Source organism: Coenobita brevimanus, chromosome 69, assembly GCF_032717465.1.
Source record: "Coenobita brevimanus isolate Jiangsu-jjx chromosome 69, ASM3271746v2, whole genome shotgun sequence".
Classification (NCBI taxonomy): domain Eukaryota; kingdom Metazoa; phylum Arthropoda; class Malacostraca; order Decapoda; family Coenobitidae; genus Coenobita; species Coenobita brevimanus.
This window is the reverse complement of record NC_137022.1, coordinates 30,206,915-30,223,878: the sequence shown is the minus strand read 5'-3', so window position 1 is coordinate 30,223,878 and position 16,964 is coordinate 30,206,915. Positions and strand designations below refer to the sequence as shown.

Sequence of the window (16,964 nt, the reverse complement as noted above, 5' to 3'; positions counted from 1 at the left end):
AGAGAAGGCTTTGATCTTCGTTTCATTATGATCTTTAATTTTTCATCTTGTTTCGTGGTCTGTCTTGTTAATGTCACACAGTAGCTCTCTCTCTCTGTCTCTCTGTCTGTCTGTCTGTCTCTCTCTCTCTCTCTCTCTCTCTCTCGTCCATTTCCCCCCTCCTCTTCCCTCTTCGCTGGACATAAGTTACGATATCGTACACCATTTTTAAGAGGCCCAAGAGGATAAGCGTATTTGACACCCCTCTTCCCTTTCTTCCTCTTCCATTTTTACCATTTTTTTTCTCCTCTTTGTTTCTTTTTTTCTCTTTCTTGGACATCCCATACCTCCATTTCTTCTTTACCATCTCCCCTCCTCTTACTCTTCATTTTTTTTTTATCAGTCATCTTCTTCCTCTTTCCTTTTTATCTGTCCTCTCTACTTCCTCTTGTTCTTTCCAGCTTTCTCTCCTTCCTCTTCCCTTTTTATCAGTATGAGTAGATTAAGTAGATTAATAAATATGATTAGCATATAGGAGCATGGTTTTGGCTAGTGTGTGGGAGGGTTGGTAGGTGGATTGTTAGCAGAGGTAGATGAATGTGTATGTGTGGGTAGAATGGATGTCGAGGTTTGTGTGGGGGTGTGAGTGTGGCAGTGGATGTGGGTGTGAGTAGGTGCGGTGGAGCGGGGTGTAGGAGTAAGTGGGTGGGGTGGGGTGGGTGTTGGGTGGAGTGGGTGTGAGTGCAAGTGTGGGTGTGGACGGGGTGGGGGGGGATGCAGCGGAATCAATAAACGGTACCACAAGTTTGGGGTAAGGCGAGACTAACTTTGAGGTAAAATGCAGGTACCTGGAGAGAGAGAGAGAGAGAGGTGGAGGGAGGAAAGGAGGAAACTTCTCACATTATCCTGGATGCAAAGGTAAGAGGGATCGAGGGAAGATGGAGAGAGAGAGCAGGATAAGATTGGAGGAGTGAGAGAGAGAGAGAGAGAGAGAGAGAGAGAGAGAGAGAGAGAGGGAGGGAGGGAGAGAGAGGTGTTAGGTGAGAGGAAAAATGTTCAGGAAAGTTAACAGGTGAGGAGGAGGTGTAATGGATGAAGGAGAGAGGGGGGGGAAAGGGAGGAATAAGAGGAAGGGAGGGAGGGAAGGATGATAAAGGAAGGGAAAGATGAAACTGGAGAGAGAGAGAGAGAGAGAGAGTTATTAGTGTCTGGTATAGGCAGTCTGTCAGTTTCAAAAAGCTTATAGGAATTTGAATTGACGTAATCAAAATAGATCTGATATGTTCGTTCACTTATGACTTTCGACAGGTTCCGTATTTTAGATAGATAAACACATAGATAGATAGATAGATAGATGAATAGATGGATATGCACAGGGAGGTAAAAAAGGTCGGCCTAATTGACATTTGTTCAGGAATTTTGATACGTAAAATTAGTCTCACGTTTCAGTGTTTGGAGCGTCACATCGATTGTTCTGTGTTGTAGGTAGATAAGTAGATAGATAGATAGATGGTAGATGGATAGATAGATAGCCTCCCCACTACCTTCCTTTTTTTCTAACATTCCCCACTCCCCAGTTCTTTAAGCTCCCCACTCCCGCGTATTTTAGCCTCCCCAGTGGTCATGATTTCACCCACTTCACTATCTTCCTCTTCTTTAGCCTTCCCCTCTCCACACCTCCTTTTCACTCCTCACCTCCCACTCCTCCCCATCCCCAATCATACCCCTCCCCCACTCCCAGATTTCACCCCCTTCCCCTCCTCCCTCCTCTCTTTCCTCCCCCTCCTCCCTCCCTCCTCCTTTGCATTGCTGATGGCGTGACTGGATATCATAAGGGACGGATTGTTTGTCATATATACCGCAGAGAGAGAGAGAGAGAGAGAGAGAGAGAGAGAGAGAGAGAGAGAGAGAGAGATAGATAGAGAGAGAGAGAGAGAGAATGGATGTGCGTTTGAGTGTGTGTGTGTGTGTGTGTGTGTCCCGTGTAGTAATTAAGGTGTGGTGTCAAGGCTTCTGCACCTGTATTGCTATCGCGCCACAGTTTATTCACACACTCCACACTAAAGGCCTTGAGAGAGAGAGAGAGAGAGAGAGAGAGAGAGAGAGAGAGAGAGAGAGAGAGCGCACAAAAAAAAGCTCTTTAGAAACAATATCCATAACATTACCAACGCTTACTGTACATTAAATATATCTGTCCAAGAACGTCTTTTGTTGTTATTATTATTATTATTGTTGTTGTTGTAAAGTTACTGGTAGGTGGGGTGCCCATCATCCACTCACTCTATGTAGTACTATCTTAAGGTGACTCTGCACTGAGTGATAAGCTAATTGGTTTCCTGTAGACCCACGAAGCCATGTAGTACGTTGGGTGATAACTGTATAACCACGTGAAGCCTGGTTGCTTAGTGGATTGAGGCTCCCCAAGTGGATGGAACTCGTAAGCGTTTGCACATGTGGGATGGTTGGGGTGTATTGCTCACAGAATGCAACTCAGGGGCGAGGGAAGCTGGTCACCCTCACCTTTGTAAAGATAGGAATAAGATATGCAAGGAAGTGAAGTAGCGTTGTGGTGTGGATGTGATAGAAAGCATTAGGAGAAATACACTTAGGTGGTTTAGCCATGTGGAGAGGATGGAGAGTGAGAGACTAACTAGGAGAGAGTGTGTGTGTGTGTGAGGTGGAGGGGGGGGAGGGAGGGGGGAGACCGAGGATGAGATGGAGGGTTGGAGTTGAGAGGTGTATGAGAGAAGGGGTTTGTAAGTTGTGGGGGAGAGCAGTGACATGGCAAGAGGACAGGACGGGATGGAGGCGATTTGTTTGTGGTCACCCTGTACCGGATTAAAGCGTCTGGCATTAGGTGGATAGAATTGATAAGTCCTTGATGTTTTCCTTAATAAATAATAAAGATGGGACTAAAATTAATAAGGTATCGGTGTGTTCCTTTATTTTACAGCTCTTTATATTTCCTTCCTGTGTTCATCTTGAGACATGCGCAGTGCAGTGATGATTTTCTGGTGTTCTGCGCAGGTGTGGTGGAGGAAGCTGTGACGAGACGAAAAGTAGAGGAAAATACGAGACGAAAAGTAGAGGAAAATACTAAAATGAAGCATAAGAATCTAGAAATGGGGAATAGAGACATAAAAATATCCAGAAATGACTAGAATGCTTAATTTAAAAAAAAATATATAAAATAGCTAAAATCAAATAAAATGCATAAAATAAAAACAAATATAACTTTAAATTCTTGAAACAAAAAATGGTGCAGTTTAAATGTTCGATGTATTTTGGAAATGAGTATAAAGGAACGATACTATATGAAATGCAGCATCTTAGAATGGTGTGATGTGGAGCAAAAAAATAAATAAATACATAAACCGTGTAAGGAAGTATGGGACATTTTATAATTGAACTAAAAATGTGAGAAATAAATATAGACCAGGCGTATTTCCGTTTTAAAATGAGAGAATGGAAATGTAAACTTGGAAATGATAGGGAATGAATACTCAAATATAAGGTATACTAAAATGAACTGATAGAATTGAGATGGCATCTTGGAAATGAGTGGAAACAAATACCTTTTATAATTCATACTAACATAAACTGATAGAATTAAAGTGTAAATATGGGAATAAATATGAATGCTATTTATATTGCATACTAATATAAACTGATAGAACTGAAATGTATACTTGAAAATTATAAGAAAATACTGTTTATAGTGCATGCTAATAGTGACTGATGTAATTGAAATGTAACCTTGAATAGGGAAGCTGCCAGAGATCGAGCAACGTGGAGAGCTGCCATTAGGTGACCAAGGCCGACGCATGCAAGCCTGTTGGAGCCTTTAAAAGCGAAACAAAACGAAACTGATAGGAAATAAATACCGATTATGATGCATGCTAATACTAACCATTCAGGTGTAGTAGTGAAGTGAGAGGCGTATCCTGCAGTGGACAGATAAGGCTGATAGTGATGATGATGATGATGATGATGGTGATGATGAAATGATTGTACTTGAGTGATGTATGAGCATATACGAAACAGAGCCTAAGATACTGAAATGGTGTGTTGTACAATGAAATGAGAAATGAATGATGCGATATTGAAAGTGACGAAGGTAAAGAGCATAAAATAGTGGGCATGAAGAAGATGACCATATGAAAGGAACGAGATAAGAAGGTGATGATGACTCTGAGAATTTAAAGACGAATATAAATGACCAGAGACGAAGCATACTGACAAACAAGGATGAATTGATTGACTAAAGGAAGTTCGTAATAATGCTAGAAAAAGATATAGATAGAGGGAATGAGATACTGATAAGAGATAACTGATAACGAAGAGATAACTGATAACGAAGAGAGATAACGGATAATGAAGACCTAACTGATAAAGAAGAGATAATTGATGAAGAAATAACAGATAACGAAGAGAGATAACTGATAACGAAAAGGGATAATGGATAACGGGTAGAGATATTTAATAACGAAGAGATAACGATAAGAGATAACAGGTAACGAGGATCAGATAACGTGTCTTTGAGTGATAACATAAGAGGAGGCACTAATTGTAAGTAATAAAAGATGGTTAATAACGATAAATAAGATGACTTTGTTGATAAAATATAGTAAAAATAAATTGATAAATGTTGATCCCGACGTAGCATATTCAACTAAAGAATAAAGAAAGAATATATTTAACAAGACATTAATATTATTATTACTGTAACTGAGTATAATTAAGTACATATGTTTAGCCACAGAATTACTTAACAACTGTCCTTTTACTGAGCATGTGTGATTATGATAAGTGAAGGAATTATTTAAAGAGAATTATCCAGCTGTAGTGAATTATCCAGCCTTTCTTTGACCTGACTGTATCTGGGTAAAAGAGTCGGCTGTTGGAATATTATAACAAGAACTGGGTAACGTGGATTTATGTGGATTTATGTGACTGAAAATTAACATGGATTTTACAGGATTTATGTGATTGGTAGTTAACATGGATTTATGTGGATTTATGTGACAGTGAAAGGTGACACGGATTTCACTGGATTTATGTGATTGATAGTTAACATAGATTTTACTGGATTTTTGTGACTGAAAAAATAAAACTAGAATAACGTCGTACTGAAGGGGTTAATTTTTTTTATACATGCAGACGAAAGACCAACGATTGATATGTGAAAATTAAAAAGAAAGAAAAGAGAAAATGGTAGTACATGAGAGTAATAGGAAAGAAGGGATTGGATATGTCTTAAAGATGTGGATTAGGAAATGTGCAGAGATGGAGTGCAAGGAAGTGGTGGATGTGGAAAGAAGGTGGAGGAATTGATAGAGAAGAAGTGAAGGAAGAGGGAAGAGGATTGGGAGGAAGAGGGTGGAGGAGATAAGACGAGGAGGAAAATTGAAAAAATTAAGGGAAAGAAAAATCAGAAGGCTAAGATAGAGTGGAATTAACAGAGAGGAGGGCGTAAAATAAAAGGGAGGAAGATTACAAAGAAAAGACTGAAGACTATTTACAAAGAAAGTAGAGAAAACTAAACAGTGTGTGAGAGAGGTGAATGAGAAGGAACGGGAAACAGGGGAAATAGAGAGGAAATTAAAGTAAGTGAAAGGAAAAAGAAAAGACAGAAAGAAACGGGAAATAAATAGACGAAATAGAAGGTGGTAGAGGTGCACCAGAAGGGGAAAAAATACCTGGAGAGAAAATAAAACAATAAATGCTGAGTTAATGAAGGAAAGAACCTGAAGGAAGTCAATAAGAGAGAGGAAAATGAAGAGGACGCAGCTTAAAGTAAAATAATAATAATAATAATAATAATAATAATAGACATGACTGGAAACTAAAGTGAAGAAAGAGTAAAGAAAGGAAGAAACCAGATGCAAATAAGAAAAGAAGAGCGAATGATAAAGAAATGGGAGAAGGAAGAACAGAAACGAAGACAGAAGCAAGGAATTGATTAAAATTAAAGAAACCAGCGATAGAGACAGATAGAGAATGATGACGGGAATGACGTGGTAAGAGACGAAAAAGAAAAAATAAGAGGGTGAAAAGAAGAAGAGAAAAATGAAGACGTGGTAAAGAAAGAAGAAATATGAAGAATAAGGAAGGTCGTTGAAGAAAAACAGAAGGAAATTAATAATCCAAAAGAGACAATATTTGGAGGGAAGGAAGAAAAAAATAGACCAGGTGAAGAAAGCAAAAAAAAAAACTGAAATAAATGAAGGAAGAATTAAAACTTAGAAGGAAAAGATGTGTACGTACAAGTAAGAAGAGGGTGTAAGGAAGTGGATAAGTGAGGAAGAAGGAAGGAAGGAAGATAAAAGAAGAAATGAATTAAAAGCGATTGGTATTATTGTGATCATACCCCCTCCATTAACTCCATCCATATCCACCAATACCATCACCTTTCCAGCTACCTTACTACCACTACCACCAACACCCACTACCACTACCAGAACTCCCAGCCACTACTACCACTATCCACAACAACGCATCACCTACCACTTTAACCATTACCTACCAACTACCACTACAAAATCTGCTGCCACTACCACTGCTTCCAACCACCTTGCAGCTACCACTACTACCATCACCTACCACCACTGCCACTATTCCCAAAGCTACCACTGCACCCAGCACCTAACAACTACCACTATCAACCACCACTGCCACAATCCATCCAGCCATCACCACAACCACTACCAATGCCATTATCCACCCAGCTACCTCTGCTACCACCACTACCACAATAGCTACCACTCACCTACCAGACAGCTTTTAAACCTACCGGAAACAACTACTAATTCAGCGTATCTACCTACCTACCTGTCCACCTACCTACTTAACTACCTACCTACCTACCTACCTACCTACGTACCTCATTTTGACTAACACCCGGTACACTGCTAATTCACCATACAGGTATACCTAGCTATCTACTGTCCTACTTACATATACTTACCTACTTACCAAGCCTACCTACCTACATAGCATACCTACCTAAGCATTATAGTTCCTTTTCCAGCCAACCCTTAAGCTACCAATTTAGTACCTACCTACCTACTTACCTACCTTCAGCACCTACTAAGCATCCTACCATCTACCTACACTCCCTACTTACAAGCTATCTTACGTACCTACTCAATCTACGACCAACACCTGACACTACAAATCCAACGTCTGCCCATCAACTTACCATTCTACTTACAACCTACCTACCTACCTACCAATAACCTCACTTCCTGCTAACCTACTCTCTCGACTTACACCCAGCACCTGCAGCTACTAACCCAGCGTCTACCCATCTACTTACCATCCTACTTACGGCCTACTTACCTACCCCCCGCCTTAGTAATGGCGTGGGGGTACTGGAACACCTATTTTGTCAAAGGAGCCACGTCGGAAACCGGTGAGTAAGAGAGAGAGAGAGGGAGGGAGGGAGGGAGGGAGAGAGAGAGAGAGAGAGAGAGAGAGAGAGAGAGAGAGAGAGAGAGAGAGAGAGAGGGAGAGAGAGAGTACCCTGTAATATGTTAGGTTGGTGGTTCTTATGTATTTGGACTTACTGGGGGAGGGAGAGAGAGAGAGAGAGTAAAAGTTCAACCTTAGCTTCACCTGCCTCACCGACCTTTAGTTAATCTCACCTGCCCTCACCTGTCTCACCGGTAACACACACACACACACACACACACACACACACACACACACACACACACACACACACACACACACACACACACACACACACACACACACACACACACCAGGCTCGCATGAAAAACGTACTTATTTTTCACTTTCATGTGTTTGTTGAATCCTGTGTTTTTTTTTTTTTTTTTCGTTGCTTGTTATGTGGAAAGTTTTTTTTTTTTAGTCCATTTGTTTTTGTGTTATTGTTTATGTTTACGTGATTCCTGTTGTTATTTTTGTTTTTTTTTGCACCTGTTTTTATTCACCTTGCACGTTTTATTTATCATTGTGTAAAAACCAAGGTATATGAGAGTGACGCGTGCTTACCTTGCTGTCATCTTTATCGTTATCTTAATGTACCTGTGACGTTGTTTATTACGTTCTTTAATTCATCTTTATATCTTTCCAGGTAAGGGCGAGGCTTTGGGGCTTGTGAACAGGGCAAAGGTAACGTGTTATGTGTAGAAATGGGTTATGTTTGTGTATGGTGTGTGTGCTTCTTTGTCCGGCCACCCTGCTTCTTTGTCTCCCCACTCATCCATCCATCCATCCATCCATCCATTAATCCATTTATTCAGCCCTCCATCCCTCCTTCCTTCCTTCCTTCTTTCCTTCCTTCCTTCTTTCCTCCCTATCCATCCATTCATCAATTCATCCATCTATGTGCTCTACCTACCTCTATCGATGTGTCAGTATTTCTTTTTACATTTTGTCACTGAGCAACGGTAAATAGGCAACAGAAGAACGGAAACCTCAGCCAAAATGAAGTGACAGAACTGCATCCCATGTGCTTAGAATTTTAGTGTGTGTGGGAGAGTCATTTTAGGGAATTACTAGGAAAGGTGCTCCTGTGTATGAGGGTTCCTAGGCTTGGTAGGTAGTTATCTCGTCATTTATATCACTGTGAGACGTGTGACTTGAGCTGGGTATTATAGTGTGATGGTAGCAAGAATAAGATACCAAGATGCACCACACTTGCTCCACACCACACCAGCATACCCCACACCACACATACGCCCTTCCCCACAAGACCCACATCGTCCCCTACCATACACACAAACATCTTTCAGTACCCACACTTACATCTACGCCTACACTCTCTTACAGTGCACCCACACCATCCAGCATCACATTCGCACCCTCCAACACCACACCCACATCCTCCACCACCACACCCACACCCTCCACCACACACCCATACCATCCACCACCACACCCACACCAATCTCCATCACATCCATGTCTTCACCACACCCACCACCACCACATCCGCACCCTCCACCACTCACACGCACCACCACCACTGCTCCTCCTTTAGTCTTGGTGCTTCATTAAGGCAGATTGCATGGGGGAGTGCACTTAATGCCCCCAGGTTATGGTTCTTCCACCTGCTTATTACATATCTTTACCTACTATATCACAATTTTCCCTTCCTGTTCCTTCACACCTGCATCCTTACCTACCTGCCTTGTCATTACTTTTACACGTTCTGCTATTATCTCTGCCTACTGCTTGTACTTCTTACCTCCTACCACCACCTACCACACAGCCCCCTCCTTTGGTCTCCCTGTCACCTACTACTGCCTTCCCATCCCCTGCCACTGCTTTTGTCCCCTGCCACTACCTCTATCCCCTATCACTACCCCTGTCCCGTGCTGTTACCTCTCCTACCACTGCCTTCCTATCCCCTACCACTATCCCTGTCCCCTACCACTACCTCCCCACCTTATACCACTACCTTTGCATATCCTGCCATTATGTAATCATCTATTTAGTCTCTCACCAGATCCGCCCTTGCTAATGATGGAAGCAAAGGCCCACATGTCCCTGAATGTATAATCGAGGGAATTTTGCGTGTGTGTGTGTGTGTGAGAGAGAGAGAGAGAGAGAGAGAGAGACTGCAAGTAGGGAAGACATTGCTTGTTACAAAGTTGCCAGAAGTCCTCGCTCCTTGTCGGAAAAGAAGGGGAATAAACTTAGTCCAACTTTGAGACAGACAGGTTTTTAGTTTTTCTTCCTTATTTTTTCTTGGGGTTGACGTAGAAGAAAACTATGATGTTTGATGGAACAATGCAAGAGTTAACCGTTATTCCCAGTCTTTCACTTACGCAACAGGTCAGCTCTGGAACTGTCTCCCTCTGTCTGTATTTCCTACTTCCTATGATCTCCAGTCTTTCAAACGCAGTGTGTCCAGGCATCTCGAAATGGACGGATCTTGAATTTGGCTATCTTTTGTAGTGGTTTTTGTTTTTTTCTTGGAAGGAACGATTTGCGGGCTCCTGGCCTTTGGTTCCTTCTTTCTTGCATAGGAAAAAAATGTAGACTAATTATCTAGTTTGTAATACTGTTTTTGTATATATAATTTCTGAGCGCTCCTTGTGGGGTAATTATCAGAGGGTCATTCGTAATTAAAACAGGGAATAAGAAATAAGTAAAAGAGGTGGTGAATTAAGGGGGAATGCTGGCGACGTGGGGTGAAAAAATATGGCGGCCGTGTGAAAAAGTAATTACCGGAGGAATATATGAGAGAGAGAGAGAGAGAGAGAGAGAGAGCGAAGGAGGGCTAATCAGTGAGAAAGGGTTAGTAGGACGCATGTGGAGTGTTTTGGATGTTAAGGCAAGAGGAGAGAGAGGGAGAGGGAGAGAGAGAGAGAGAGAGAGAGAGGTTGAAGGAGGGTTGGGTTAAATAGTGATAAAATGGTTAACAGTGACGGAATGGTGGGGACGTTGAGTGAAAAAGGAAGTGAGAAATTAAAATACTGGCGGTGTATTTCTCTCTCTCTCTCTCTCTCTCTTTCATAACTGTTGGCTACATATAGTTAGATAGATAGATAGACATCCATTTGTATCTGTGTCGGTCTGTCGCCTATTTCTTTCTCCATACTGTCTTCCTCTCTTTTCTGTTTTCCTCCTCCTCCTCCTCCTCCTCCTCCTCCTCTTCCTCCTCCTCCTCCTCCTCCTCCTCCTCCTCCTCCGTCTACGTGGCTCAAAATAGTTGTGGAATTTTTAGTCCAGGTCGAGGTAATCTGGCCCTCTCTCTCTCTCTCTCTCTCTCTCTCTCTCTCTCTCTCTCTCTCTCTCTCTCTCTCTCTCTCTCTCTCTCTCTCTCTCTCTCTCTCTCCATTATTTTTATCATCTTTGTTCTCATTACCATTATCCTGTATATCATAATCTTGAGAGTGTCGTAATCAGGGTCTGTGCTCTTTATAGGTGTGTGTGTGTGTGTGTGTGTGTGTGTGTGTGTGTGTGTGTGTGTGTGTGTGTGTGTGGACGCCTTACCCTTCGATCCATCTATTTATATTTTTTTTTTCTTTTTTTAGTGACGAAGACTCACCTTCCTTTATGTATGCCACCTTTCCTGCCTCTCCCTCTCTGCCTCCCTCCCCTGCCTTACCCGCTCTGCCTCCTGCCTCTACCTTCCTCCCTTTCCTGTTCCATTTTCTCAGCCTTCTCTCCCCTTTTCCGTCCCATTCTCAGCTTCCCTCCCTATCCTCTCCCATTATCTGCCTCCCCTCCTATCCTCGTCTCTCCCCGTCTCTCCTAGCTTCCATTTTCTCTCCTTACTTCCCGTGTCTTCAAGAATAGACAACTCTGCTCATTCTTAATATATATCCTCTCTCTCTCTCTCTCTCTCTCTCTCTCTCTCTCTCTCTCTCTCTCTGTAGCTCACGTTGTTTAAACAGGGTAAGCCTCTTCGTCTCATTAACTCCCCTCCTAACTGACGCCCTCTTTCTCTCTCTCTCTTTTTTTTTATGTACTCTTGCTATTACAGTAGTCTCTCCATCTGAACTCTATCATTCTCTCTCTCTCCCTTTACAGCGGGCATGCAGCACCTTTTTAGCTACGCACTTTCACCGTATTCAGTCCAAATATCTCTTCCTTTATCGGGTATTCTTAGTCTTTTCATGTACGCAGCTGATTGACCCTGAAATTGTGTGTGTGTGTGTGTGTGTGTGTGTGTGTGTGTGTGTGTGTGTGTGTGTGTGTGTGTGTGTGTGTGTGTGTGTGTGCGTGTGTGTGTGTGCCATCTCTCTTCCATCCTTCCCTCCCTTCCAGTGCCCTTCCTCCCTTCCCTGCCTGCCTCACCTCTCCCTTTCTCCCTCCCTCCCTCCCTTGCCCTTTCTACGCCTGTGCTTCCTCGTTGCCTTAATGAGGGTTAATCAGGGAACCTTGGTATGCCTTGCTTATTGCTCCCTTTGTTCCCTTTAACGCCCTTTTATATGCAAGTTTAGCATCTCTCTCTCTCTCTCTCTCTCTCTCTCTCTCTCTCTCTCTCACAGTCTTTTCCTTTCCCGCTGTCTCTTGCTTCCCTTTCCCCTCACTCCATTTACCTGTCTCTCCCTTTTCTCTGCATATCCTTTCCATTTTTTCCCCTTATCTCTCCCTTCCTCTCTTTCAGTCTTTTTCCATCCCGCCTCTTCCTCTTTCCCTCCATCTTTCCCCTCCCCTCCCCCTCCTCCTTCCCTCCATCTTTTCCCTTCCCGTCCTATCCCTACTGTATCTCTCCCTCTCCCATCTTCCCCTTCCTTCTCTTTCTCTTTCTGTCTTTTCCCTTCTCTCCTGTCCTTCTTCTTCTGTTTTTTCTCCTCTTCTTCCATCATTTTCCTTCCCTCTCTGTCCTCGTCATTCCATTTTCTTCCCTCATACTTCCCTTCTCCATCTTTTTCCTCCCTCGCGTCTTTCTCTCTTTCCTTTCTTTCTCCCCTTCCTTTCTTTCTCCCTTTCCTCTCTTTGTCCTCCTCCCTTTCTCCATTTCCTCTGTTTCTCCCTTTCCTCTCTTTCTCCCATTCCTCTCTCTCGTTTTCACCTCTTTCTCCTTGTCCTCTCTTTCTCCTCCTCTCTTTCTCCCTCTCCTCTCTTTCTGCTTCTCCTCTCTTTCTCCTTTCCTTCCACCACTCTTCCTCTTTCTCCCAAGGCTATCCGGAAGGGGAAACTGGAGAGGGGGGAAACGCTCACTCCGCCTCTTAATACTACTCCCTGGGGCGTGGGGGAGGGAGGGGGGAAGGGGAGGGAGAAGGATGGGGAGGGAGTTGAGGAGGAAGAGGGAATGGGGAGGAAATATTGTGGTAAAGAAATGTGCTATACTGTTGAAGTGAGGTTTGTGAATGTGTATGTAGGTATGTATGTGGGTATGTCGGATGTGTATATGTATGTGTGTATGTAGGTGCCGGTGTGTGTGTGTGTGTGTGTGTGTGTGTGTGTGTGTGTGTGAGAGAGAGAGAGGGGGGGGGGAGACGAGACTGCACTAAAGGAAAAGGTTAAGATGGCCAGGCAGGAAACAGACGAAGCCAAATGGTTCTGAGGATATCATGGAGGCGAGAGAGAGAGAGAGAGAGAGGGAGAGAGAGAGAGAGAGAGAGAGAGAGAGAGGGACGATGGGAAAAGTTTGGGTGAAGAGGTCGTAAGAGGAGTGGAGAGGATTTTTGGTGGGTATTGTGGTGGGGTTTGAGAGAGAGAGAGAGAGAGAGAGAGAGAGTAAATGGGTAAGAGGAAGGCCTGCTAGGGCTTAGGTGAGACGAGGGTGGAATGGCACTGAGTTAGTCTGGAAATAGGAACATGGCATTGTGATGGCAGGCACCCAGAACTCTCTCTCTCTCTCTCTCTCACACACACACACACACACACACACTTTAACTATGCAGTCATGATTCACTGGAGTAGAAAATTAATCGCAGGAGAACGTGCAGAAATCAGGAAATATATGTTGGGGAGAGAGAGAGAGAGAGAGAGAGAGAGGGGGGGGGAAGGCCTAGGGTGAGTGGTATCAGAGCAAAGTAGGTCCATTTGACTTGCATGGCCAGCGTGAAATCCTCCATCCATGCTTTTCCCTTCACACACACACACACACACACACACACACACACACACACACACACACACACACACAGTCTCTCTCTCTCATTAGTAACGAGGAAGGAAATGCGGCTACCTGCTACTTAATACCCCAATTAGGCGCTCACTAGTCGTGCTAATTAGAGGGGTAATATTAATGAGGATGGAGAGTCATGCTAATATATATGTTAGAAAATTACAGATCAGTTGTATGTTTTCATTATTTTTGCTACACTTCTTTATTTAACTTTTCACTTTGGTTGGATTTCGGTCTATTTATTGTGTTCTGCATATCGGCCTTCAGGGAGAGAGAGAGAGAGAGAGAGAGAATAACTAATGCTTGTTGACATAAATTACCGATGCTGTAGCAAGTAGAACGTCGCTTTTACACACATACACACAAAAACATCTTCCATTTACATACCAACTATTCACTCGCTTACTTACCTACCTATCTACCTACCTACCTACCTACCTGCCTACCTTCCTACCAGATGCCTTATGCTGGCCTCTTGTGCCCCTTCCAGCCTGGGGGGAGAATCGGTGATATTTTGTGGTGTTTATCTTTTATGGCCACGGGCTTGAAGGAGGGAGTAAACATGCAGAGAGAGAGAGAGGGGAGAGAGAGAGAGAGACAGAGAGAGAGAGAGAGACGGTGTGAGTCAGAAAAAATTGGAGGAGGACAGGAGGAAAGTGGAGGAGGGGGGGGGCGGGGCGGAGGTCGAGTGGAGAGCAGATGGGAAGGGGAAAGTGGACCATAAGAGAGGGAAAGAGAGAGGGAAATGGGATATAAGGGGAAGAGAAATGAAGGGAAATGAGAGAGATAGATAGGGAGGGGGGAGGGAAGGAGGGAGGGAAAAGGAAAAAAAGAAAGTTGGTGCAATAGAGTGGAGAAAGTGAGGAAAGATAACAAGAGATGGGAATGAAAGATAAGACAAAGATAGAGGAAGGAAGAGACAGGAAAGATAAGGCAGAAAAAAGAGTAGGAAATAGGGGTATAAAGCAAGAGAGGAGCGAGAAAAAAAAAATAGTAGAATGGAGGATGAGGGGACAGGAAAGATGAATGGAAAGGAGAATAAATTAAGAGAGGGGACAGGAGAAAGAGAAATAGGAGCACTGAGAGGGGAGGGAAAGGGAGAGGGAGAAGGGGAAGGGAGGGGCCCTGAAGTGAGAGAAGAGAGGGAGAGAAATATTGTTGGTGTTTGTGGAGAACTGGAAGTGGATGGCATTGTGGAGGAGGAGGGGAGTGGAGAGAGGAAGGGGGATGGGGAGGGAAAGGGGGGAGAGTGGAGAGAGGAGGGTCAATAGGATGGTAGAGAGTGAGGAGAGAGGAATAGATAGAATGGAGAGGAGAGAAATAGACTGGTAGAGAAGAGGGAGAGAGGTGAAAGGGTGTGGAAATGAGAGAGAGAGAGAGAGAGAGAGAGAGAGTATACGGTAAAAAGCGAGCACTAAAGATAAACCTCATAAAATACCGTAAGAGAGAAATATTTGGCATGGCGAAAGAGAGTAAGTGGAGTTTGAGTGGGAGAAGGGGATCAGGATGCTATGGGTGTGGGGGAGGGGGCGTGTGGAGATTTTAGAGTTAGTGAGTGGGGTTTGAGTGGGAATGGGGAGATTAGGATGATGGTGTGTGTGTGTGTGTGTGTGTGTGTGTGTGTGAACCGGATTATGTGTGACTGAAATGTTTTTGATTGAGTGTCTGTGTAGCGTGACTGCATTAGAGTGCGTGTGAGTTCAGTAAGTAGAGTGCGTGTGAGTTCAGTAAGTAGAGTGCGTGTGAGTTCAGTAGGTAGAGTGCGTGTGACTAGAACAGGCTTGCGTGTGAGTGCAGTAAGTAGGGTGCGTGTGTGTAGTGCAAGGACCACATAATTAGCATCGTTAGTCCGCCACCCCTGCAGTTTAACCCCTTGACCCTTGCAGCCTTATCTTTCCTTGTCCTGGCAAAGGCGGACTTGCTGGCCTTGGTGCAGGGAGGGGCAGGAAAATGGCTGCTATAAGGAGCTGAGAGGTAAACATGTAGGGCTTTGCAAGAGGTAAAGGTGTTAGAGTGAAAGGCAGATTCAGCGTGTGTGTGTGTGTGTGTGTGTGTGTGTGTGTGTGTGTGTGTGTGTGTATTTAATGAAGCTGAAAGGTTAATATGTAAGGTTTATGCTGCAAGAAAAAGGCAGAAAAATTAAACAGATGCGGGAATGTGTAAGAAACATTTGCGTTGTTTATGGGACTGAAAGGAAAATTTGTAGGATTGTAAAGATGTTAGAGGTAAGGCAGAAATATGGATATTTTGTCATGAACTTGAAAAGTAAATGTGTAGAGCTTAAATTTCATGAGGTAAAAATGCTTCTTTTAAGATCAGAGTCGTCTAAAGCAACAGGAGTAAAACAAATTACTGCATCATTAGTTTCATGATAAATAGTCCCCTTATTTTTCGGTGCCTACATCCCCCACAAAGGATTTGGAGCGTGCCAGGGCCCCTTTTGGCCACTCAATTAGCAGCCACACCGTGAGAAGCCAGCCTACACCACCATTGCCAAGATAGAGCGGAAAATACACTACCTGGCAACTCACGCCCCCTGCATGTAAACAAACCGCCGCCATATTGGAAATCGCCGCCACGGAAAATGTTGCCGCAGATGCCTTATACTTTAATGCATCCCCCCCCCCCTCCGAATGTACAATTAAACTTAGATGACAGTATATGTTTTTTACGACGTTTATCTGGCTTCTGCAGTTCGAAAAATATAGTGGTTGCAATAATAATAGAATACTCATTGTTTCTTCTGAGTACAATGATTTAAGAATTAATTGATACATGGAAAGGGAATCTGCATTGAAAAGGGAGAAAAAGGAGTAAATGAAGCGTGTGTGTGTGTGTGTGTGTGTGTGTGTGTGTGTACTCTGAGTTTCTGATATATAGATTAATCTCTCTCTCTCTCTCTCTCTCTCTCTCTCTCTCTCTCTCTCTCACACACACACACACACACACACACACACACACACACACACACACACACACACACACACACACACACACACACACACACACACACACTTTTCCTTCAACATATCCATCTCATCCATTACCTTCTTCTGTGCCATACTTTCCTCCTAACTTTTCCTGCCTCCCTCTCTACATCCCATTTCTACCCTCAGAGTTGTATATCACGACACACACACACACACACACACACACACACACACACACACACACACACACACACACACACACACTCCCTTCCCTCACAGTGGTCCTAAAATTCACCTTTTCTTTCATCACCAAAAATGCTAATTGCTATTCTCATTTTCCTTAGGGCATTCTTAGCAGCGGCTCAGCATTTTAAAAGAAGGCATCAGTGGAGTTACGAGGCTGTTTGCGTGCCCTTGGGAAGTTAAAAGATAGTAGGGGGAATACTCTTTCTCTCTCTCTCTCTCTCTCTCTCTCCTAGTTGAAAGTGGGGTTG

At 43.5% G+C, this 16,964-nt stretch overlaps 1 protein-coding gene and 1 long non-coding RNA gene across 3 annotated transcripts in view; both read left to right on the top strand.

The window, feature by feature from the left end:
* LOC145406090 (uncharacterized) overlaps positions 1-3,051 on the top strand; it is a 34,279-nt gene extending 31,228 nt beyond the window's left edge. The window contains exon 2 of the long non-coding RNA XR_013898502.1: positions 2,933-3,051. This is a non-coding gene — a long non-coding RNA (uncharacterized LOC145406090). The remainder of the gene's footprint in view (positions 1-2,932) is intronic.
* LOC145406112 (atypical protein kinase C-like) overlaps positions 1-16,964 on the top strand; it is a 103,258-nt gene that overhangs the window by 55,116 nt on the left and 31,178 nt on the right. Inside the window, exon 1 of one of the 2 annotated variants that reach the window (XM_080277313.1) lies at positions 7,308-7,393. The exons of the other annotated variant lie outside the window; for it this stretch is intronic. Coding sequence (XP_080133439.1) covers positions 7,339-7,393 — 55 coding nt within the window. The 5' untranslated portion in view covers positions 7,308-7,338. Of the gene's footprint in view, positions 1-7,307; positions 7,394-16,964 lie in introns of those variants that run through there. 2 annotated transcript variants of the gene reach the window in all.